Here is a 27050-nt window from a genome sequence, read left to right as displayed (position 1 = left end):
TACATTGGTTATTTAGCCAAGCCTGCATCTACATTTTCATGGAAATCTGCTTTAAACCAGTCAGATGATAGTGCCCAGAAAACATCTTCATTTGGGCAGACTTCATCATTTGGTCAAAATCAATCCAAGCAGACGTCATCTTTTGGGCAGAATTCATCAGAACAGACTTCAACTTTTGGACAGAAGACATCTCAGCAAAGTTCATCATTTGGGCAAAAATCACCTCAGCAAACTTCATCATTTGGGCAGAAGACATCAGAACAAACTTCATCATTTGGGCAGAAGACGTCAGAACAGACTTCATCATTTGGGCAAAAATCACCTCAGCAAACTTCATCATTTGGACAAAATAAATCGTCATTTGGACAGAGTTCTGGTCAGAGTTCTTCTTCCTTTGGAAAAGGTAATGAATAAGGGCTATTCCAGAAAAAAATGTATGGGGGGTTGGAAGGCAGTTTTTTGATAATAACTCTTAATTACAATGCTTGAGCAAACATTTATAAAAGCAAAGCAAGAGAGCCAACAAAAAATTTAAACACATTAGGAAAATAGCTCTATTTACAAAATCGTATTAAATTTTCAAGATATATTCAATTTTATTACTTGTACAATTTTAATTTCCACAGGATCAGAGACTTCAAACGGAGATTCAGAACCAGCTACTGTGTTCTTTGGCAATCTTCATTCAAGTATTACACAGGTATATGTTACAATTAATTTTAATGTTGCAGTTGACACAAATGTGTTCATTGATAATAAAAGTTTTCCCTTTCAAAACCCTTTTATATTTATGTCAATATTCAACCCTGTAGTACCCATTAATTAACTGAAACAAAATGAATTAAAACGTAGAAAAAGGGGTAACAGACACTTTATGGAATGTAAGTCAATATCTTTTCATTTTCACCACAATTTCATCATTTTTAACGTAATTGACATCTGAAAACAGATTTCTTAAAGGGTCATAATAAACCACTTAGTTTTGACATGTAAATTACATATACAATATTTTGGTATGTCCACAGCAACTTTGACTTTGTCTCTGAGCATACATGAAATTGTAACCATACGAAAGAACTGCCAAAGTAGCAAATTAAGTGTTTTTGAATTTGACAGAAATATGAAATACAATCGAATGGTAAAAATAGTTCAATGCAAATAGGTTAGAATTACACTGAATGAATTGTCTGTAATAATATTTTGTAACAAATTGTTATTATCTTTTTATTAGGAAGATCTTGAAGATCTTGTGAAAGAGTTCTCACCATCTCAGATTAGATTTAAGTCTGATGGACGTAGAGTGTAAGTTATATATATCTTTATACCAAGCCTTGCAAATTAGGGTATGCTGAGCATAACAAAGTTGCATTTTTGTTATACCCCCACTTTAAAAAAAAGTGGTGGTGTACTGTTTTACCTGTCTGTCTGTCTGTCTGTCTGTCTGTCTGTCTGTCTGTCTGTCTGTCTGTCTGTCTGTCTGTCTGTCTGTCTGTCTGTCTGTCTGTCTGTCTGTCTGTCTGTCTGTCTGTCTGTCTGTCTGTCTGTCTGTCTGTCTGTCTGTCTGTCTGTCTGTCTGTCTGTCTGTCTGTCTGTCTGTCTGTCTGTCTGTCTGTCTGTCTGTCTGTCTGTCTGTCTGTCTGTCTGTCTGTCTGTCTGTCTGTCTGTCCATTCATCTGTCCTATGAATATTTTTCTTTGCAAATTTCTAAGGAACTACATCATAAGGATTTCTGAAATTTGGTTTCATGGTTTATATAAGTCAGCTATACCTTGTGATTAGTTTTCAGACTCATCACTCAACATCTTCCTTTTTACCAAAATATTTGGGCGGGGGTATCATCAGTGAGCAGTAGCTCACAGTTTAAATTTTTATATTTGATTTTCCTGAGATAAAATCACAGTAAGTAAGAAAATTGCTTGACATTAATTATATAGGTCAACAATCTTTTGAATGGCATTTTGTTTTAAAGAACACTAGCTCATCTGACATACATTACATGACCCCAATCGTATTTCCAGTTATCATTTAAGTTAGTGGATTCAGTTTGCAGCTTAGAAATTATACATGAAAAGTTTGGAATATTTACATCAGAATTAGTTACAAGCGCACTAACATGTAGACCTTACTAATTCAATTTGATCACAGTATATAGAATGCATATAAATGCAAGCCTCTCTTTTTCATTATGAATTGTTAAAAGTGGAAGAATAATCAGTTAATTGAAAGTTTATTTAATTTGCGAGTTCATTTCATTTAATAAATTCCAACATTTTAGTTTGTCAACCCTTATAGGGGTTATTGTTCTTAGAGAGATAATATCCTATATATAGATTTATTTATTTTTAGATCATGGAAAATTTACCCACTAAGGGTAAACAATGCTCAATAATGAATCATAGACATTTTTTTCAGATTTGCTTTTGTTGTAGTCCAGTCAGAAGCAGTTTGCAATGAGTGTATAAATAAATTTAATCAAATGGAGTGGAAGGGGAGGAAAATAGCCTGTAAACTTTGTTCTGAAAACAAACCAGAAAAACAGAATAATGGTAATGTATTAAGCTGTTTTGACAGTTATAACAATGTTTTAATTGTTTGATCAAATCAGTTTGTTGAACTTAAAATGGGGAAAGATATGTAACTGAGTAAAAAATTCCCATCAGGGATATATTGTGAGTGTCCCTTGTGATGAAGATATCTTAATGTGACTTAGCTGCGGAACAAAATAGGCGGAGAATGTATACAAATGGAAATAATTAGATAATAGTGTTAAGGAAATGAATATTCAAACATAAATAGGTACGTCATATCCTAGAAAAATATCTATCGAAACGAACTATATATATTGACAAGTTTTGCATGGATTATAAACAATATTTTTTTGAGAAATAAGTGCGACCTGAACCTGGGTCGCAATTCCGAACGTTTTGAAATAGGAAAAATCCGTAGCTCTATGGTCCTGAAATAGTCAAAAAATAACATAAGGACCTAAGAGCTTTGGTTCCGCAGCTAAATGTGACTAGGATTGCAAGTTTTGATGAAAACTTTGGCTTCCTACACCAAGTGAAAATGGCTTAAAACACCAACAAACTAATATAATGATCAAATTAGTTATTATATTCTTTCATGTTGAACAAAATAACATTAGCAATAAGAATTCAATAAATTTAGAAATCATTGCTTGCATTTTTTATTTGTGATTTATGAAATATGGACAAAAATGCAAGATTATTTATTACTATTTCACCAAAATCTGCATGTCGATATATATGTATCATATATCAGAACGTGTTTTCTTTTTATTGTGATACTCACTTAGTCACATTATACACATTAATAAAAAACCTCACAATAATTTTAGAATTTTAAGTAAAATGATTTTTTTTAATGTATTATTTCAGCAAAGACAGAATCATCAAGTGGTAGTATGCCATGGAAATCTGGTGGGGATCAAAGTTCAAATATGAGTAATAGAGGTCAAAGATTAAGTAATAACGATGGGGATACCGACAAAAATCATAATGATGTGAGTGCTAAGTTCGGTAATTTGACAATACAAACTAGTGAAAATTCATTTTCATCAAAAATAGCTTCTCCACCAAATAGACAACAAAGGTCAGAGTTACTCCAGGCGGCATCACCTAAAAGTAGTTCCCAGCAGAGGTCACCTTCAAGCTTCCAGCAGAAGTTGCCTACAAGTTTCCAGCAGAAGTCACCAACTAGTTTCCAGCAGAAGTCACCTACAAAATTAAATCCGTCCAATTTAGAACAATTTAGTCGAAGTCCAAAGAAACCACAGATGCCTGATTATTCTGGTATGCCACCCCTGGAACCAGCATTTGTAGATGAGATGCCACCTTTGGAACCAATTGATACTGAAACAGAACTTGTTGAAGTGTTTGTTGCTAATTTTCCATATCACGAAACGACAGTAAGTTTGGCCTTTTATTTTCTGTATTATATTTATTGGAGGTTTACTTATCCCTTGGTATAAAATTCACCGAAAGCACTTGGCCATACAACTAAAATTGAAATTTAGGTTTCTGTTAGTTGAAATCAAGATACTTCAAACGGGAAATTTTTTCTATGAAATAAACATCAATATAAATTATGCTTACACAAATTTTGCCACAGTTATCCTTTGGAAGAATTAGTAATATCAGTGTATTGTTTCTACAAATAGAATCTTACAAATGCAAGTATGTAAAAAACTTGAAAATAAAACATGAGAAGCTTAAAAAGAAATGTGCCACACAAGTTTGTACATTATGGTGAAGATTGAATATTGGTCATTAAACAAAACCAAAAAGTAATAACTTTTAGGTGCAGTAACAGTGAAAAAATTAAAGGAAATCTTTGATACTGGAGTCAGTTTAAAAAAAAAATTATGACTAAAACTGATCATAAGTATACTAAATTGTTCATAACTTGCGAACAATTTTAGTCGTAAGTTTTTTGTGAAACCAACTCATGGAAATCATTACAAAAACTCATTACACTTATGATATTTATTATTATATAACATTTGTTAACAATTTGTATGCAACATATTACTTGATTTATTTCACTTGACTGGGCAGGGTTTAACTCGCTCACTTGTTATAGACCAGTCCATTTACAGACAGGTGTTTGGAATAAATTCATCATTAACGAAGTGTCCAGTTATGGTCATTGAGTTGGTTGGAATATGTAAACACTATATGTGTTTTTGCAAAATGAATAATGAGACACAGTCTTTGATTTTTTTGTAAAGCAGAGTTTAAAAACATGCAAGAATTGTCACATTTTGGAATTTATGGAAATAAAAGTAAACTATAACAACAGCACTTGCATAATTTGCTTTCAACTTTGGTCTAATTCTCTCATGTTTTGGTGACGCTGTTAGGTGATTAGAAATCAGTAATGATTGAAATGGCAATAATCCTTATCACATACATCTTTAAATAGACTTTCCTTATGCAAATTGAATTGTAAGCTCCGTCTGATCAGTTGAAATAACATTGGTAATACAGTGAAAACTATTTTAACCAAACCTTTCCGGGACTTTAAATTTGGTTTGGTTTTAAACGATATTCGGTTTTATCAGGTTCATAACGCATACAATTTGATATGACAGTGCTTAAGAACATGTTTGGTTTATACAGGTTTTCGGTTTATGCAGGATTCAGTTTAGCCAGGTTTCACTGTTCATGTATCAAGAATGATTATCTATGTTATATGTTTTATACTTGCAGGATGATTTGTATGAAATGTTTGAATCAGTAGGAGCTGTAGATATGCATATGATGAACTCCAGCAACACAAATAAAACGTAACATTGGTTATCTTTAGGGCTATTCCAGAAAAAAAATGTATGGGGGGGTTGGAAGGCAGTTTTTGTCAGCACCCGCCACCCAGACAATTGTAATTGAGAATTATAGTGCATTATAGTGTGGAAAGTTGCTCTGATACCCATCACCCATGTATTATTAATACAATGTGCCTTCCAACCCCCCACCCCCCATACATTTTTTCTGGAATAGCCCTTAGACAATTATACAGATTCTGAAATAATGATATGCACTGCTAGGACCTATACATTAAAAAATCATGTATTTTAATCTGCATGAAATAAAATTTTATAAACTTGAAAAAATAGCAAACTTGCATTTTTGGTTTTAACAATTCAACATGGAAATAGCATAAAGGGACATTTCTTTATATAAAATTTTATGTAAATGGCTTTGACAACAAATATATGTCAAACATAGTAATTCTGTTTCTTTTAAATCTTTTAAACAGAAGACACGAACATAATTTAAAGCCTTCATCTGGTTTTATTGAAAAAACAACTTAAACAAGTGCCTTCATGTTAAATGTTAAAAATTAGTGGAATTGTATATTGATTAAGTCTGGTCAAGTTCTATGAATTTACACAAAATAAACTTTTTTTTAAAAATAACATCCGAATGACTTTTGATTTAGTTGATTTATATAAAAATAAGAGGTGGTGGAGTTCTATGAATCTACACAAAATAAACTTTTTTTTAAAATAACATCCGAATGACTATTGATTTAGCTGATTTATATAAAAATAAGAGGTGGAATATACCGAAAGGTTTTTCAAACTCATAAGTCAAAGACAAAGCTGACAACATCATGGTAAATAACTCAAAGGACCAAAATACAAACAATAGTATACAAAACCCAACTTCTTCTTGTCTCTGTATGAGCCTTCTTTATAAGGAGCACCTAACAAAGTCAACTAAAGAACGAGCAACACAAACCTCACCAAATATTAGGGGTAATCTCAGCTGCTCTAGAAGGGTTGGCAGATCTGGCTCCACATTTGTCACCCACCATGTTCAAGACTCCAAAGATAAACATAAGGGATCTCTTCATTTGTTTAGATGCTGACTTATTACTGAAAACATTCTGTGATAAAGAGTCATAGCTCACTTCTTTTACATGTTTAGCTCATGTTATGTTTTTTTTATTTCAGAAATTTTTAATATATTAATTGTGTTTTCAATTTCAGTAGATAGTGTAAACAATAAAATATTGTTTAGATACAACTTAATTCAGAGCTTATCTGAAGAACAGCATGTAGGAAAGTTACTAGTATTCACACAATTTCAGTGCTTGCTACAAAATCTTATACATTGAGTTGTGTTTTTTATTTGAGGTCATATTTTCACACTTTTGCATCAAAATGACGGGGTAAAAATTCAAACATGTGGGAAAAGTATATTGGAATTAACAGAAACATAGATAATTGTAAAATAATTGAAATTTTCATGGTTAATTCTAATAATTTTTGTGTTGTTCAATTGATATAAAAATCACAAGAATTATGTGGGAAAAACCCTAAGTAACATTGTTACTGTTTCAGACATATTTATTTGAGATAAGTTAACCATAGTTGTCAACACTAATAAAATTGGTTTGCTGTAGACAGATTGTCACAGGTATCAGTGGCGATCCAGAAATTTTCTTAAGTGGGGGCCTGTTCCGGTCATGCTCCAGTAATCCCCTATATAATCAACAAAATGTTTCCCAAAAAGGGGGGCCAGAGCCCCCTGAGCCCCCCTCTAAATCCACCCTGGGTATCAAGGGTAAATTGACTGAAATAGAAATGAAAAGGACTATGATAGAAGAATATCACTTAAGAATAAATGTAAATTAAATTGTATTTTTTGTTTTACATAAGAACTGCAGCAATTGTTTACTTCCTTGATCAAGACACAGCAGATAATGCCATACTGCAAACTCATCAGGAAATGTACAAAGGGAGATTACTCTGGGTACAGATATATGAAAGGGATCCCAATAAAAGAAGCAATACTACTGAAACCTTGAATTTGAGTATATCTGTCAAAACAGGTAATTTTGATTTGAGTTTAAGCATGTTATGTATTGTTTATAGAAATATGTTTGAATTGGAGGACAAAAAAGAAACTAGCATGTTAACAATGGTTTAATATAATGCCAAATAACAAAAACATACTAAGGAACTGAAACTATATTGATCTTTTAGGTCTTTATGTGATACTTCAAAATAACAGAGAATTAGTGTTTGAATGAATGTAGATGTGAATTATAGATTATTGACAACAACCCTATAACACAAAAACCAAAAGACATAGAAAAAGTTAACACATAGTCTTCAACAACCGTAAATTTGTTTAAATAAGGAAATCTATGGATCACCATTAGTGAAAAAAGTTTTCATAAAATTGAGAATGAAAACTGGGAATGTGTCAAAGAGACAACAACCAGACCATAGAGCAGACAACAGCCAAAGGCCACCAATGGGTCTTCAATGCAGCGAGAAACTCCCGCACCCAGAGGAGTCCTTCAACTGGCCCCTAAACAAATATATTACTAGTCCAGTGATAATGTCATACTATAAATTTATCATAGACTTTAAAAAATCTCTAATCAATGAATATAAGATGTGAGGGCATCAACCTTAAACTTGGCATGATTTGTCATAATAATGCAGATTTTGTCAAATAAATACCAAATTTGTGTGTTTACCAAGATTTGATGGTTTATTGAAATTTGATAGTGCTAGCAGGGCATTTTCTCAGAAAAACATTGTTATGAGGAAGATTTATAAGAAGTGGGTTACTGGACAATATGTGTTTCGGCATTGCTTAGGAAAAAACCCCAGAGAGGAAGTACAGAATATAAAGACAATGCAAGTAGCAAGAATCCTTAGTTGTGGAAAGGATGATGTGTATCAAGCTTGGTCAGTGTTAGTATACTGTGGATTCATTCATTTTTTAGGGTACCTATTTTCGTGGATAGAGAAAGACTTACCATTTCATTGATATTTAATTTTGTTGTTTTGCAAATGTCTGCATACAAGCAAATCAAAGTTGGCAATTCATTGAACATTTAGATTCATAGTTTATCCACAAAATCTGCAAAAATCGGTATCAAACGAAAAATAATGAATCCACAGTATTTAAAAGATATGTTACTCCTTTAGGTGCAGGTGGATCTAGATGTGTCAGCTTAGATCAAAATTCACACAGACATACTCCCTGTCAAACTTCACACAGACATACTCCCTGTCAGAGTATCAACATAAGAGGTAAGTTATTTAAGGTTCAAGTACACAAGTTCTACTAATTCACACAGACATGCTCCCTGTCAGAGTAAGAACATAAGAGGTAGGTTATCTAAGGTTCAAGTACGCAAGTTCTACTAAAACTAAAAACCTTGTATTTATATTTTCTGTGAAATCCTGTGCCTAAAAATATTTGTATACTGGTTTGAATGTCTTTTACCTGAAAAGTTGATAAAAGTTAATTATTACTAATGGTACTTGTCATGGGCTCTCATTAAATAGTAAAAATTATAATTTTGTAGGCCAGATATACTATCTGGGTCGGGATAATTTTATTTGCTGAACAACCTTTCACAACAGATAAATTTATAAATAGTTTTCCAGATTTAATTGATATTAATTCTCTAATAAATAACAGTAGCCTCAGATTAACTCCACATCATTTTGTCTCTGAAGAAGGTTCAGGAAGATACCAGTCAAGCATAACATTATTGTTGCATTGTGTACTCTGCATTAAGGTGGTACCTAACACTACAGGGAGATAACTCTGTTAAATCAGCTAAACATTGTAATCACGTATTTGTTAAGGAAATATTAAGCTTTTCAATGATCAAAATGAGTGCTTGTCCAACCAATTTTTTTCAAGAGAGTGATTGGTTCAAAATTTTATGAAAATTAAACGAGCCAAATTAATTTTAGTCTAGGTGCTGGGTACCACCTTAACCTCTCCCTTAATTTCATATCTTCTTTCAGGTGCAGAAAGTATGGATTCATTGAAGTCTTCATGTTCAACAGGTGCAGTAGGAAAGTCATTCAGAAATTTAATGGTTACATACAAGCTAGTTATGAACAAGTTGGGAACCCGTGTTCGAGACATTGTGTTCAAACCGTATGAAGAAATCGTGGTTTTTATCACTTCAGTATTTGATGAGAAGACTTTCTGGGGACAGATTATTAAGGATGCTGATGTAAGAAGTTACTTTTTTTTGTGGCACAGGATATTGATCTTTAGGAATCAATATTAAGCATCTGTTTTGTCCTTTAACAAAAATTCTGGTTGAAATAACTATCCATCAAAGACTATAGGATATTGAAATGAGTAATTATAGGTCAATGCACAGATTTCAACAATGATTAAAACCCATTCTGTATACTAAAGCTAGAAAAGGCCCTTAAATGACAAAATTAAAAACAATTCAAATGCAAAAACAAAAATGATGTAGAGCAACCACTGACATCTCTTGAAATACAGGTCCCTGACTTGGCTCAGGTAATAAAGGATATGGTGAGAAATACAGGTCCCTGACTTGGCTCAGGTAATGAAGGATATGGTGAGAAATACAGGTCCCTGACTTGGCTCAGGTAATGAAGGATATGGTGAGAAATACAGGTCCCTGACTTGGCTCAGGTAATAAAGGATATGGTGAGAAATACAGGTCCATGACTTGGCTCAGGTAATAAAGGATATGGTGAGAAATACAGGTCCATGACTTGGCTCAGGTAATAAAGGATATGGTGAGAAATACAGGTCCATGACTTGGCTCAGGTAATAAAGGATATGGTGAGAAATACAGGTCCATGACTTGGCTCAGGTAATAAAGGATATGGTGAGAAATACAGGTCCATGACTTGGCTCAGGTAATAAAGGATATGGTGAGAAATACAGGTCCATGACTTGGCTCAGGTAATAAAGGATATGGTGATTTTAAACTGTTATGTGATGCTTAATCCTTACCTTGGACAGTGATGTAACAGCACAACCTAAAAACAAATTTGAAATAAGTTGAAAAGGACTTGAATCATAAGATCCCCACTCAGTTTCTTAATTTCACTAATGATTTTACGATTCGGAATTCAGTTTCAGAATCTAAAGGACCATAGTTAGGTTCATACCCCAAAATTAAAACAATGTCAGGTCATTGGTTGAATTTCTCAATTGTTTGGAAAATCATAAGCTTATCAGATTGTTTAGGTGTAAGCCTTTGCCAATTTTACCCAAAACGCATTCGATTCTGAAATATTGATCTTCGCAACTGATAAACCTCCGGGCAAATCTATTGAAATGTTATCTGAAAGACATATTGATATACTGTAAATTCAGAAATTATTGCTTGCATTTATTATTGCAATTTTGTCATTTTATACTTAAATGCAATTTAATTTTTACAAAATATTTCAAAATGCGAGTTTTAATTATTGCGTTTACAACTCTGTCGCATTTTTAGCAATAATAAAAACCTCACAATAATTTCTGAATTTACAATATCGCTGAAGAAGAAAAAAAAATCAATAAATTTAAAGCATACTATTGAACAGTCTGAAAGCATGATCTGAATTATTTTTTTATTAAACCAGGTATTCAATGAATTATTTTGTTTTTGTAGGTGTCATCATTAGAAGATCTGGAAAATGTAATGGAACAGTTACAACACCCTGACAGTAGAATAGGTTTCACAAAAGGTTTAGGGAGATGTACTGCTAAGGTTGATGATGAATGGTATAGGTACGTATATTATAGGGGTTCAAAGTAGGGTTACAATATTTTAATGCCCTGCCTAGGATAGAAGACAGGTGTTACGTTATGCAGTGTTTCCGGATAGTTTTTACAGGTGTGGACTTGTTTATAAAAAAGTAAAAAAAGGCACAGAAGCTTGTTAATGATCAAATTCTAGTATCTAGAAGAAAATTTGCAAAAAATCATTTCCTGTTGGTTTTTTTTCAGAATATTACACATGTACTTATAAATGGACTTTCTCGTCCAGTTAACATTACATACAGTCTGCAGTTAAAGTTTTTAAATCATTTATTAGATTCATAAAGCATTTCATTAACTGTAAATCTATTGTGTGCATTCCCCTATCACACTGAAAACATAGGCAACAGCAAAAGTAGGCAAGACACTGAGTTCTGCTGAACCCTTACAAATTTTACCTATAACTGTTCCGTTACGTTACTAAATGTCTTTACAAAGAAATATTTATGAAAAATTTCTTTTCCAGATCGTGGATAATAGCAGACAGAAGAGATTTTACAATAGAAGTATTTAATGTAGACTACGGAACAACAGCTGTAGTTAGTAAACAAGAAGCATCCCTTACTGTACCAGAAGTCTGGGATTTACAACCTCTTGTTCGACCATTTAGGATTAAAGGTAAAGTTCTATTAACAAGAAGCATCCCTTACTGTACCAGAAGTCTGGGATTTACAACCTTTTGTTCGACCATTTAGGATTAAAGGTAAGGATCTATTAACAAGAAGCATCCCTTACTGTACCAGAAGTCTGGGATTTACAACCTTTTGTTCGACCATTTAGGATTAAAGGTAAAGTTCTATTAACAAGAAGCATCCCTTACTGTACCAGAAGTCTGGGATTTACAACCTCTTGTTCGACCATTTAGGATTAAAGGTAAGGATCTATTAACAAGAAGCATCCCTTACTGTACCAGAAGTCTGGGATTTACAACCTCTTCTTCGACCATTTAGGATTAAAGGTAACTTTCTTTAAGGTATTAGGTACACTGTTGAACCTGAAATCCTGGAATAGCAACCTCCTGTTTGACTGTTTAGGATTAAATGTAAGGTTATCTATAGTATGAGGTACAATATTGAACCTGAAATCTGGGATTTACAACTTCTTGTTTGACCAACCATTCAGGATTAAGGGTAATTGTCTATAAGGGTTGATAAACAATGTTGAACCTGAAATATCAGATTTATAACCTCTTGTTTTCGTCCATTTAGATATCTTATGTATTATCTTCAATACTGGCTCTCTCTGGTTCCAAAGACGAAAATATTTTTTTTAATCTCTGCAAAAGAAGCTGTATCATCAGTCCTTCTTTGGATTTAAGATTATTATTTTATGCCCCACCTACGATAAAAGACGGGTATTATGTTTTCTGATCTGTATGTCCATTTGTTCGTCTGCTCATCCCACTGTCCCACTTCAGGTTAAAGTTTTTGGTCTTTTTTGAAGTCTAATCAACTTGAAACTTAGTACACATGTTCCCTATATGATATGATCTTTCGAATTTTAGTGCCAAATTAGAGCTTTGACCCCAATTTCACGGTCCACTGAACATAGAAATTGATAGTGCTAGTTGGGCATCTGTTTACTATGGACACATTCTTGTTTTATTAAATTTCTGTTGAAATGAGATTATATACATTTTCAGTATATGTGTTTTAAATTTGCTTTTTTATTTACAGAGGGATCACATATTATGGATAAGACGATGGAACAGATGTTGTTTAAAGCGAAAGTGACTGCTACAAATGCTGACGAAACCGTAAGTTACCAGATCTGTGTATTGAATAATGTGTATGCTTTATACGCAATTGGCAAAATTCCCATTTAGTACCTTTCAGTTCTGTAAAAAGTTTGATCTTAGCTGTCTGAAATTGGATAATCCCACTTTGTTGTCACTTGTTTAAATAAAGTTGTAGATATGGTTCATATAATATGTTATATCTATCGCTGGTTCTTACTAATCATTCATTCAGTAATTTCTACTCTTCTAGTTATATTTACTACATCATTTCTAGGCACTAGTTATATTTACTACATCATTTCTAGGCACTAGTTATATTTACTACATCACTTCTAGGCAATTAATAGTGATTAACAAATACTTTTTATATTACATCAATTACAATCTTATTATTTAAAACATAACTTTGTTTTTGACTTTTAAGGAGGCTCGAGGGTATAAAAATTTCAGAAAAAAATCAAACATTTGTTTTTCATTACAAATTTTATTTATTTCCTTTTGTAGTTGTTACTTTATCATATGGTACAAACATCATTCAAAACAATCAATTCGTGTTGGCCCCAGATGACTTTCAAAATGTATACATCATTGAAAAAGTTCCAAATTATCTCCCTTTGGTGGAAAAATGCCATTTTTTGGCTCTAAAATTGAAATATCTTTTTCAACTCATCGGTGACCTATCTTTTTTAATATAATTTCCATATAAGCTGTACTTAAACTAAATTATTGTAAAATTTTAGCGATTTCTGTAATAAATTTCTTATTTTTCTTTCGATATTACCTTTATTTCTCCTATTACTTCAACAGAAAAAAACCGCCTTTACACAAATGTATGCTTCTTTCGAAGGCAGATTGTGAGCGCAAATGAACGGTGACCCTACTTTTTTATTTTATTTTTCTATTAACTATAAGATAAAGTTCATTTATAGAAAAATATAGAGAAATCCTATATAAATGATTTAGACCCGCGAACCCCCTTAAGTTCAATTGAAAGAATAGAAGTTCATAGTCATTCATTCATTCATTCATTCTATTGGTTGTCCTTGGTTCCTATATTTCTTTCTTTGTACCTACCTTTTATTCAGTATACTGTTGCTATGAGACACTGCAGGAAGACTAAATCTAGGTGTCTTATTCATACTTGATTGATTTTGGAAGTTAAGAAATATTTGATGCTATAGCAAATTAGCTCATTAGTATTACTGACTGTTGTAGAAAAATGAAGAAAATTCTTCATTGCTTGGAGAATTTAAGGTATAACCTTGCATGCATTATCAAGTTTACTTAGTTGCTTTATAAGCTTTTGCATTTCTTAATTTTATGTTAGAAATATTTTTGCTCAGCATAATATTAGCTGCATGTGCTGATTTTTTTAATTGATTTTTATACGATCCCCAAAAAAAATTTGGGATTGTATAATGGTATGCTGTCGTCGTCTGTGTTGTCGTCGTCCGACGACGCATTGGTTTTTGGATGATATCTTTAGTTAAAGTGAATAGATCTTCATGAATTTTTTTCAGAAGGTTCAATACCACAAAAGGAAGGTTGGGATTGATTTTGGGGATGATGATCCCAACCGATTAGGAATTAGCGGCCCAAAAGGGGCCCAAAACCTGCATTTTTCTAGTTTCTGGATAATAACTTGTGTAGAAGTATTTCAATTGCTCTGAAATCATACCGCAATGTTTAAAACCACAAGTAGAAGGTTTGAATTCATTTTACGGGTTATGGGGACAAAGTTTAGGAATTAAGGGCCAAAAAGGGGTAAAAAAAACCAGTTTTCTAGTTTCAAGACAATAGATTTGTTAGATCTTTGACCGCATTAATTTTGTGACAAAAACCTATATTATGTCAAAAATTTGATCACAATCCAAATTCAGACAGAGTCAAGCTAGAATATTGTGACCAAGTTGCCCCAACTGTTCAGGGTTCAACCACTAGGGTCATATAAAGCTGCGCCCTGCGGAGCACCTTGTTTTTTTGTTGCTTTTATTCTCTGTTTTGAGACAAATGGTATACTAGATGTGTAAATACATGGATACATTCCATATATGAAGGGATTACTGAATACTCTAATGGCTAAATTAAAAAAAAAAAAAATGTGTTCGGCTGCTGTCTTCTAGACATCTACCCCATTTACAAATTTTGATTTTTTAGGGAAAAATAACAATTTAGTGAATAATGTTTGATGATTTTATACCCCTTTTAAGATTGCAGGGGGTAGGAGTGTATGAATGGTATCCAATCTGTTCAATTGTAATAGGTAGATTGACAATGAGTTCTGGTCACTTTCCATTTAGACAATGCAGGTCTTTATGGGAGAATGATGTATAACTTTATGTTGAGTTCTATCAAAAATGAAATTCAAAAGCAGGCATGAACAAAAGTTTAAATATATAATGCTTTCTGGGAAGTCTGTTAAAATTAATTGGAATACCTCTAGTCTTGAACTGCATTGCACAAATTGAAGTTCATCATTCATCATCTCATTTTTTATGCCCCACCTACGATAGTAGAGGGGCATTATGTTTTCTGATCTGTGCCTCCTTCCGTCCATCCGTGCGTCCGTTCGCTTCAGGTTAAAGTTTTTGGTCAAGGTAGATTTTGATGAAGTTGAAGTCCAATCAACTTGAAACTTAGTACATGTGTTCCCCATGATATGATCTTTCTAATTTTAATGCCAAATTATAGTTTTTACCCCAATTTCATGGTCCACTGAACATAGAAAATGATAGTGCGAAGTTCAGGTTAAAGTTTTTGGTCAAGGTAGTTTTTTATGAATTAAAGTTACATCAACTTGAAACTTAGTACACATGTTCCCTATGATATACATGATCTTTCTAATTTTAATTCCAAATTAAAGTTTTGACCCCAATTTCACGGTCCACTGAACATAGAAAATGATAGTGTGAGTGGGGCATCTTTGTACTATGGACACATTCTTGTTTTTTTTTTTTTTACAAGCACGTTATCTTAACTTCTGCATGACATTATTTTCACTAACATCATAGTTTCATAGCTATTGTATCTCTGTAGCCCATCAAAGACTCTAATTTTCCTCTGAATGCTACAATGCTTGAAGATTGGATGCCAAATTGAAATTCTAACATGGCTAGTACAGTATAACAGCTTTCATGTCTTGTTTTGTCTTTGATCTGTGCTCAGTAATCTTGAAGTTCAAAATGGTTCAAGGTTCTGCTTGGCCAAGGATAAAAACAAGACTAAAACTTGGCAGTGCTGTTTAGACTGTTGTAGATTATATTTTTAAAGGTTAACACATTCCCATTGAGTGGGATTAACATTTGTCTATTTCGGAAGGATTCTATAAGATAAAAAAAGGCAATGTGTACTCAAGTCCAAAGTTTATGCTTGAATACCTGAATTAATTGATTTTAACATGCTCAACTGAGGCATATTTGAAATTTCCCATCTATCGTAGCATGATGTAATATAGGAAACTACCTTCTTGAAGAAAAACAGAAATACATCACTTTGTGATGCTACTAATCCTTTTAGTCATTTTCTCACACTCTGGCAATACTTACACAGCATTTGACAATGTGAACTTATTGTAAAGCATTTATTACAGGTCAAATTCTTATCTTGCTGTAAAGCATTTTTACAGGTCAATTTATAATCTTGATGCAATTCTTTGAATTTAAATATTTTATGATAGGTTAAGGCTGATCTTAGATTTTAAAGAACTTTTGACAGGTCAATTTCTAATCTAGAAACACTTAAATACAGGTCAGTTTCTAATCTTTAAGAACTTTTGACTGGTCAATTTCTAATCTTAAAGATCTTTTGACTGGTCAATTTTTAATCTTGAAGAACTTTTGTCAGGTCATTTTCTAATTGTAGGAAAAACATGAGCCATAATATCACTTACTTGGTACTTTGAAATTAATCAATTTCATTATTGTTAAATTTTATATTTTCAGGGATTTTTAACAGAAGTAGAAGTGTTAGGCCCTGCTGAATAGTTCCAAAAACCATTGTACGTGGATGCTAAATATGGAGGCCTGAAAAGCTCATTAGTTTCAAGTTGGATAGCCCCTTTAATGATTCAGATTAAGCTACAGATTGAGTTTTATAGAAGGAAGACTTTATAGAAGTTTGTGGATAGTGGATGAAATCTTGTTGAATTATGGAACATCTATTTTATATATAAAGTTTTATATCATTATTAACTATCAGTTTATTAGCTTTTTAAGCATATGGTTTTGTTATTGTTTATTTTTTTTGTATGAATGAGGAATTTCATAAAAGAATTTTGTATTTTTCAATTAGCCAATCAGTTTGTTATACTATACATGTTATATGTGACTTTGTTTAGACTTATTGATAAGAATATACATTTAAGAATATATGAGGGTTTGGATGGGGTTTACGGAATGAAATAAAAGCGTTCAAAGTGCACATTAAGGCCAAAAAGGAGAAAAATGGGTAAAATAAATAAAGGATACGGAAAAATGGACTTTATAAATTACAGAATGCTGAATCTAATGACCCTTTCCAGACTCTTATGTGACATCCTATATATTTTAAAATTGATATCTAGTTATGTAATACACCCATGCTGTATATGTTGATATAAGGATAAAATGTTTTGAATATTATTTTAGCTTTAAATCAAATTGATAGATGACTGCTTTAATAATGCAGCATCACCACTAAAAGCTATGTTGGTCTGAGGAAGAAATTGATAGCATCTAGGCTAAGGTTTTCTACACCTTTCCTGATTCTGTAGAAAATACTGCCTCTAAGATAATTTTTGCCTCACTTAAACAATGTTAAGTGTTGTCAATATCAAAATACAGTCTACAGTGAGTTTGATTTGAATTTCAATTTTCCATATATTTTTTTGTAAATGACATTGTCAGCCAGCATGACAATGACAGGTTTCATTGAACCCTTTTTCAATTTTTATGATTCATATTATTCAGCCAAATACTTGAAAGGGTAGATAGTCTTTGTGAAGTTACATTAGGTAACCCACTTGAAAGAGAAATTAGTGTCATTTTTATTCTCAAACATATAATAAGTTTTCATGGACACTTTTCCATGGAAAATATCATAACAGCTCTTTTAAAGTCACACTACATATTGTACCTTGCCTCTTTTTTTCAGCTATGTATTTGGTTAAATATTCATGAACCAGAGTATGAATGATTCATTGCTTAATTGTTAAAAAAGATATCTTAAGTGGAAAACAGTTGCAAAAGAAATGCAACACATATCATTCAGTTTTAATTACAATGTGCTATTATTTATGTTATGTAATTTTTTTTAATATTTTGCTATCTGGTAAATGACCGATTGTTTCTAATTCAAAAATTGCATTACATGAACATTTTCCTAGTGCAAATAGTATAAAATGTATTATGATATAGCAGAAAAGTGTTTAAAAAAAAAAAAAAAAAAAAAAAAAGATTTATATTAGGGAGCTGTACCTTGCACTTAAATATGTTTGAAATATTTTACCCTGGATATTACACTGTCAAACACTCAATCTTGAAATTGGACTGATGTTTTGCATATTTCCTTGAATTAGCAATGTACCAGGTAATTAAAACTCAATAATTTAAAATTATTTAACATTCATTTTGTATGTCCAAGGCTCTTTCACAAAATTTACATTGATTGACAATATTTCAAAGAAGATCAGTTTTAAGTTTATTTACCGACATTGAAGAATTTTAAGTCTGTCCATTATCTTATTCTGCCTGTTGCTGCAGTCAATCTTAAAATGTTAATATGTTACTTCTTATTCTCCATAGAAATAGTTATTCTATAGTCTGCAAAGTATTTATCTTTTTGAAATCTGCTCTTACAAAGTTATGATTCTTGCTCTGTTTTAAATTGTACGTCCGGTATATGCTTGCATAAATAAATAAAAAATAATAGTAAATTATGTATTTTATATGTTACAGTACATTGTAATAATGATATGCTAAGAGTGTTAAATAAACTTCTGTTGTTTCCCGCAGAGCTAAAGTGATCATTGGTTTGTCCCCAAATATTTTGTTATAGAATTGATGACAAAAAATAATACAGTGAAAAAGATGAATATATTGAACAATATGCACTCAGATTTTTTGAATAATATATAGTTAATAAATCAGGAATATCAATTGCCTTTTCTTTGATCTATAGGAATATTTGAAGTGTTTGTACTTATTGTTTGCATTTTTGAAAATCTTAGTATTAGACACTTAAACATGGAAATCAGAATATTTTTTACCAATGTTTTTAAAAAGTGCTAATATCCTACATAAACCACACAAATTTCCAACATTACCTTTAGTGGTGACCTACATTTGTGTGAATTAGAATATCACAAGCATTATGTTTGTGCAAAGAAATAGTTTAACGGTTGCAAGAAGTTTTTAATCCTGAGAAGAATAACCTGAATTTTACATTGGTTTTTTTTTGTTTTTGAGAATAGTGAGTTATCTTATGAGATTAATGACTGAAATACTGTTAATATCCGGGAATGGAACATTCATAGGATACAGTCATGAATAAAACACAGTATACATGAATATGATTATTAGAACACATTAAGTCTTGTGGCAGAAGACGACTTTCACCATTTGTCTGAAGTTTTTTACAAATAATTTTTGACAGACAGGTGAAAATGTCTGAAGTATTCTTATCATTTTCTTTCCAATTTTCTGGGTTTCTAATTTGCGTTTATAAATATCATGGTTATGTACATTTGTTCCCGTCATTTATACTTTGCATTCTCGGTCAGCCCAAATTCTACAAATTTGCCTATTTTTTTTGTGCATTTCCAGGAAATATCTCTGTTTTTCAACTTAGAATCTAAATGTAAAGTATATCATTAAAAAATGAAGGATTTTGTCCTTTATTTGTCTTGAAGATATACATTTTCGTTTTTAGCTCAATCTGTGCAAAAGTAGTGACTTTTCAACAGGTTAATTTCTTGCAAACGTAATGCCTTTTAGACAATTAAGAATTTCTTTAGTGCAAAGGTAAGATCTATTCCTGCAAACTTAATGTGCCACCTTCTAGTAGTACTATTTATGTCTTTTTAAAATATCTTATGTGGCAAAAAACATACTCAAAAGAATGGCAAATTCTGAAAGTTCAATGAATATCGTCTTATTTTCAAAGTTGAATTCTCTCTACATTTGTAATACAAAATTGATAAACTACTTTTGAGTTTATGTTTTTATAAAAAAAAATGTATAAAGTTTCTACATACCTTATAACTTTGTAAATACCACTTGATGAATTTTAGTGAAATGAAATGACCAGTTGCAAAAAAAAAAAAAATTTATACATAACAATTTTCAAGTAAAATAATAGGACAAGCCGTAGTATGTCAAAAATAGAAAATAAAACGGCTTCAGTGATGTCTTCTTTTTCTATATAATTTGTTTTACATGGTATGTTTCTGAGGCTCTTATTGTATTGTCTTTTTGACCCTTAAAACTTGCAGCATTCGTTTCCATTATAAAAAAAAAGGTTTTGTACATTTTTCTATAAATGAAAAAAAAAATAACTCAATGACATTATTTAACATACTTAAATAAAATTTATCAATGTTTTTATATGATATGTCAGATGTATTGATAACATATATGCATTAAGCTGTTAGATTTAATATTATAAAGGTTGCTTAAACTTTACATAATATAAAAAGTTATTTAAAGTGATATTGACAAGTACAACAAATATCAAACTTGTCTGATAAATAAGGCATTTTTAATATGTGCTTATATCTTTTATTCAGATTGACATGCCATTGGTGTAAAATGGATGTTTATATGAATTTGTTTCATGTTCCTTACAAAGCATTCCTTTAAATATCGGTATGTTATTGAGAGAAAAAAAATAAGAAATGTGTTATAGATTTAAAAGTACATTGATTTTCTGCATAATTGACTTTTTATAATATTGAAGAAAGGATGTTTATTTTACATGTTCATTATTACAAGTATATATTATTTTGGTCAGGAAGACCATACAATAACGTTTTCAAGTGTTTATCAAAAAGTTATATTTTGTAAATATGCTTGTAATAACATGTGTAATCATGTATGAACAAATAATTCAGTTTAACAAAACCCTTTATATTGATATTGCATTAGTTAAAAAAAAAGAAGTTTTTTTTGTGTTTCTGAATTTTTTCGAAGCCTTTAAAGATGTTTTTTTCTTTAAAGCCTTTGCCTAAGTCTCCTGTGTCAAATTATCAAGTCTGGCAGGAAAATAAACAATTATCGTTCTTTTCATTTAGCTTGTGTAAAGAGAAAAGAAATATGTGTAAAGTAAATTATAAAACATGTTATATTTTCAAGCGGTAATTTTAAAGTTTCAAATTTCTGATAATCTTGTATTATCCAGTAATTCTTTAAATTGTTGCTTCGTTTATATTTAGATACACGATTTCCCGTGATTTCTACATTTAGATTTTCTTTCAAAATATATTCCTTCTCTGAATTTGCAGATTTACAATGTGAGCATTTTCTAAACAAATGTTTTCTTGGAAGAACTTTAATTTTTCTGGTATCTTATTTTGTAAGAAATATCCATTTGTAGTCTCTCTTTTTTTATTACCTCTGCCTTATGATCCATATGTATCTATTTACCTACAACCGTCTCATTTTAGATTGTAAAGATGTAATGAAGATGAATGAGGTGTCTTCAACTGCCCTCTTGAAAATGAATTTATCAGTACAATTGATGTATTTGTTTACAGTATGAATAACTCGTAAAATTTTACTAATGAATTTTAAGAAATATAATTCAACCTTTATTTGCCATAACTTTGAAAAAGTCTGTTTGAAATCTAAACAAAATGTAATTCTTTAAATTGTTTCATAAATGTTTTCTAAATCTATAAATGTGAAATGTAGTTTCTGTTGCTTTATTACGAAGACTTTTCTGAAATAAAAAATTCTTGTTATTTGCTTGTTTGTTTAATTTTGATATGTAGATGTAGGAATTAGTTTTGCAGTAATCTTTGTTTTTATACCTCATCCATGGGGCAATGAGCTATTGCCATCACTTGGCCACCATCTCAAGACCATTTATATTTTTGTTTTCTTCTCTGAAACCACTTTGCTAATTTTGCAAGTACCTATGGAAGGTCTTCTACTAAACAATTGTAAAGGGTAAGTTATGATTGCTCAATTTTCAAAAATCTTCTCTGAAACTTCAACCGAAATGATTTGATTCCTGGCAGATTGATGATTTGAACTTTTTGCAAACATCATTTAATTTTGATCAGATGGCAATCGTGGCAGTATTGTTGGCAGTGTTGTCATCGGAAAGCCTATGAAAGTGAGACATAGCCATGATACATTTGGTTGTCGGGGTTGTCACAAATAGATCAAATAGATTGTTCATTTGAGAAACTGTAAAACCTTCATGAAATTAAATAAAAATTGTGATAGAAGCTTTTATCGAAAGACAGTATCTAGAGTTAACTTTCAAAATAATTTATTTTAATTTGTCAGTGAAATATTATTATACCCCCGCTTTGAAAAATACTGTTTTACCTCTGTCTGTCCTTCCGTCAGTCTGTCAGTCTGTCAGTCAGTCCGTTCGTCCCATGAATATTTTTCGTCACATTTTTCTCAGGAACTACACTACCAGGATTTCTGAAATTTGGTTTCAGGCTTGATATAAGTCAGCTATACTGTGTGATGCGTTTTCAGATTCATCACTCAACAACTTCCTGTTTACCGAACACTTGTATCATTTTTACACCTGATAGCCAAGTTGAAAATTTTTCGTCACATTTTTCTCAGGAACTGCACTAGCAGGATTTCTGATATTTGGTTTCAGACTTGATATAAGTCAGCTATACCGTGTGATGCGTTTTCAGATTCATCACTCGACAACTTCCTGTTTACCGAACACTTGTATTATTTTACACATGATAACCAAGTTGAAAATTTTTGTCACATTTTTCTCAGGAACTACAATACAAGGATTTCTGAAATTTGGTTTCAGGGTTTATATAAGTCTGCAATACTGTGTGATGCGTTTTCAGATTCATCACTCGACAACTTCCTGTTTACCGAACACTTGTATGATTTTACATATGATAGCCAAGTTGAACATTTTGTCACATTTTTCTCAGGAATTACTATACAAGGATTTCTGAAATTTGGTTTCAGGATTTATACAAGTCAGCTATACCGTGTAATGCGTTTTCAGATTCATCACTCAACAACTTCCTGTTTACCGAATACTTGCATATTTTTACACTATTAAAATTATCCACTTATGGCGGGGGTATCATCAGTGAGCAGTAGCTCGCAGTTTCACTTGTTTCTAATTATTCGCTACCTAGAGGCATTATGTTTTTTTTCAGTCCCACTTCAACTCAAGACTTAGTACACGTTCCCTACGATATGATCTTTCTAATTTTAATGCCAAGTTAAGAGTTTTTACTCCAATTTCACAGTCCACTGAAGTGAACAAAGATACACACTGAATTGTCTCTCCTACTTGATTTACCATTGATATAATGTTGATAGTCCTAAATATAAAGCTAAATGAGGTAAAGGTCAGAAAACCAAATGGAAATACACGTACACCTTTATACAATCATTCAATATACCAAATATAATTTAAGTAATAATAGTTGACCTATGGCATAGTGAAGAAACAAACTAAACCAGGAAAACTTAACATTGATCAATGAACCATGAAAACAAGGCCAAGGTCAGATGAACGCTGCCAGACTGACATGTACACCTTACAATCAATATAGGTGACCTTTTGCATATAGTATCTAAGAAACAAAATAAACCAGGAAAGCTTAATATTGAGCAATGAACCGTGAAAATGAGGTCATGGTAATGATAATTGCCAGACAGACATATGCACCTTATAATCATTCCATACACCAAATATAGTTGACCTATTGCCTTAAGTTTAAGAAAAACAGACCAAAAAACAAAAATTTAACATTGAGCAATGACCATAAAAATGAGGTCAAGGTCTAAACATACCAGACTGACCAGTACATTGTAAAGTATTTTTGTACACCAAATATAGTTGACCTATTTGCACACAGTATTAAAACAAGACCAAAACACAAAAACGTAACTATAACCACTGAACCATGAAAATAAGTTCATGGTTGATGCCACTTGCCAGATGGACATGTAAACCTTCAATCATTCCATACACCAAATATAGTAGACCTATTGCATAGTTTTAAAAAAACAGACCAAAACACAAAAACTTAACTATAACCACTGAACCATGAAATTGAAGTCATGGTAAGATAAAACCTGCCAGTTGGACATGTATACCTACAATTATTCCATACACCAAATATAGAAGACCTAATGCTAATAGTATCCTAGATATTGACTGAACCACGAAAACTTCACCCTGTTCACTGATCCATGAAATGAGGTTGAGGCCATGTCAAAACTGTCTGACTGGCATGAGGACCTTGCAAGGTATGGATATACCAAATATGGTCATCCTATTATTCATTAGAGAGTAATTAAGAATACTAAAAATCTTGGATTTTTTACAAGTAGTCGCTTAACCATTAGTAGAGGCTCTCAAGAACCTGTGTTGCTCATCTGACTCTACTTGGGTTATTGAAATCATGTAAAAAAAAGATATATATCATAACAGATACTTAAATAATGATTAATATTGGCCTCGTAATTTAATAATAAATCCTGGTGGCCATCTTGAACAGTAAATCAGCAACAAAGTAACAACACTTCATAAGGAACATTTATGACACTTTAGTTTTATTCCATTCAGTGGTTCTCTAAAAAAAGATATTTGTATGTATTTCCCATAGGGTCCTATAACTAAGTTCCTCAATGGCAGCCATCTTGGATGATGGATCGGCTACAAAGTAACAACTCTTGGTCAGTACATCATAAGAAACAATCATGCTATGTTTAGTTTCATTCCATTCAGTGGTTCTCTAAAAGAAGACATTTGTATGTTTTTCCAATAGGGTACTATGTTAAACTAAGTCCACCGCTGGCAGCCATCTTGGATGATGGATCGACCTCAAAGTAACAACACTTGGTCAGCACCTTATAAAGAACATACATGCCATGTTTGGTTTCATTCCATTCAGCGGTTCTCTAAAAGAAATTGATTATTCAAAATGTAATAAGTTAACTACAACAATAACGGATGCAAAGTGATGAGAAAAGCTCACTTGGCCCTTCAGGCCAGGTGAGCTAAAAATGAGGTTAAGAACAATGGACACATGACAGACGGAAACTTCCAAATATAAGGCATCTATATATATGAAGTATGAAAGATCCAGGTTTTCTACCTTCTGAAATATTAAGCTTTTAAGAGGTTAGCGAAAGCTGTCACCTGATCACTATCCTTGTCATGCACAACAAAAATGAAAATGGCAAATGGGGCATCCTTGTTCTATAGACATTCTTGTTTTATTGATAAACAAGCATGTGTCCATTGTACCTATATGCATATCTTACAATTATACACCAAATACTGAGGACCAATGCCTATATAGTATGTGAGTAATAAACTTAACCATAAAAAATAAACATTGATAAACCATGAAATTGAGAGCAACAGTTAGATATACTCTGCAAACAGGACATGTTCACCTTACAGGACATGTTCACCTTACAATCATTCCATATACCACATATAATTGACCAATTTGACCTATTGCTTATTATAACCTTGAGCATTAAATCTGAACAACTAGGATTCATGCATGTAGACCTTGCAATGATTCCAAGACCAAATATCAATATCAAATTAATTTTTGGTATTCTCTGAAGCGATTATTTGGTCAAGATCAACAGACTCTTTCACAAATCATATTTATACTGCATTCGTTCTATTTGAGCAGTCAAAATGCGTTGACTGTATATTTCTATGTCATATACAGTCACTGACCCGATATCACTTTTCCTCATGAATAATTAAATAGAAGTTGCCGAAATAACATTTAATTATTTATACGACCTCTTCAACCTGTTCTTGTTTCCAATGCATACAACGATGCGTGGAAAGACTCAACCTTGTTTCTTTTGTAATTATTGGAAAAACATATTTCATTTATTAATAGTTTTTGTTCGCAACCTATAAATCATTAATTTGTTATGCTTATGGTTGATATTTTAGTCCATACTCAAATGATTTCGTTCACCATCGAGTGTGGGCATGGTGGGTTTCAACAGGTAAATGTACATTTCATTGTGTTGAAAATTTCACCGTGAGCATGATACGAGGCCTTTTTAAAGGGGATTTCCCCAAATATTTAAATTAAATAAATAACCTTAATGCATTAAACAACAATTGAAAATGTTTTTTTTAGATTGCAGTATAAAGACAATAATAGTGCATTGACTTGTCATATCAACGATATAAGGATTCGGCCCGAAACGGGGAAATAGCTCGGCACAGCCTTGCATTTCCCCGTTTCTAAGCCTCATCCTTATATCGTTGATATGTCAAGTCAATGCACTATTATTGTCTATGTATACAAGAATCAGGTATTCAGACACTCAAAATTAAAAAGCTTTGTACATACGGTTTATAGTAATTGCCACAAACAGATTAGCACCCTATTGTCTTGCAACTGTTGCTGGCAAGAAACTGGTTTGATTCGTCCACATATCCATGTGAAAGTCCCAAGTTATAGAACCTTTCTGTAGTGCCATGTCATATTTCAATGTCTGTTTTATTTATTCACAACTACTATAGATGGAAGATTTAGACACTGGTTGCTTGTGGAAAGACTAGTTTGCTCTAAACATCTTATGTTTGATTTCTCATTGGTGAAGAAAACCCTATTATTTCTTGTGTTCATGTCAATCATATCTTTTTATTAAATACATTGGGGGCTATGTAGGAAGAAAATAATCATGTATGGTCTGAATCAATATTTTTAAATCACGTCATTTATTCACATCATGGATTTGGTTCCAGATTTGTAACTAGTAAAACAAGAGTGCACATGCTGAAATGTCTCGCCTTCTATACTAATCATTGATATTATGTTGATAGTCCTAAGTATAAAGCTAAGCTTTAATACAACTGTCACATAAACTTAACATTAACCAAGATAACTAAACAAAGACCAATGAACCTTGAAAATGAGGTCAAGGTCAAATGAACCATGCCAGGCAGACATGTACAGCTAACAATGCTTCTATACAACATATATAGTTGACCTATTACTTATAGTTTAAGAAAAATAGACCAAAACACAA

At 31.9% G+C, this 27050-nt stretch overlaps 1 protein-coding gene across 3 annotated transcripts in view; it reads left to right on the top strand.

Annotated features, from left to right (window-relative positions):
* The window catches only part of LOC139520112 (serine-rich adhesin for platelets-like), a 37274-nt gene extending 20015 nt beyond the window's left edge, over window positions 1–17259 (top strand). Inside the window, exons 11-25 of one of the 3 annotated variants that reach the window (XM_071312558.1) lie at window positions 17–403; window positions 627–700; window positions 1232–1302; window positions 2413–2546; window positions 3399–3928; window positions 5232–5308; window positions 7187–7359; window positions 8474–8534; window positions 8641–8657; window positions 9308–9522; window positions 10939–11057; window positions 11554–11705; window positions 12764–12843; window positions 14041–14079; window positions 16767–16900. In XM_071312558.1, coding sequence (XP_071168659.1) covers window positions 17–403; window positions 627–700; window positions 1232–1302; window positions 2413–2546; window positions 3399–3928; window positions 5232–5308; window positions 7187–7359; window positions 8474–8534; window positions 8641–8657; window positions 9308–9522; window positions 10939–11057; window positions 11554–11705; window positions 12764–12843; window positions 14041–14079; window positions 16767–16808 — 2171 coding nt within the window. In that variant the 3' untranslated portion in view covers window positions 16809–16900. Of the gene's footprint in view, window positions 1–16; window positions 404–626; window positions 701–1231; window positions 1303–2412; window positions 2547–3398; window positions 3929–5231; window positions 5309–7186; window positions 7360–8473; window positions 8579–8640; window positions 8658–9307; window positions 9523–10938; window positions 11058–11553; window positions 11706–12763; window positions 12844–14040; window positions 14080–16766 lie in introns of all 3 variants that reach the window. The other 2 variants (XM_071312557.1, XM_071312559.1) reach the window with 2 other exon arrangements.
* The last annotated feature ends 9791 nt before the right edge of the window (window positions 17260–27050 follow it).

Source organism: Mytilus edulis, chromosome 4 (genome assembly GCF_963676685.1).
Source record: "Mytilus edulis chromosome 4, xbMytEdul2.2, whole genome shotgun sequence".
NCBI lineage: Eukaryota > Metazoa > Mollusca > Bivalvia > Mytilida > Mytilidae > Mytilus > Mytilus edulis.
Note: the sequence above shows the minus strand (reverse complement) of the source record. Positions and strands in the feature narration are given on the sequence as shown.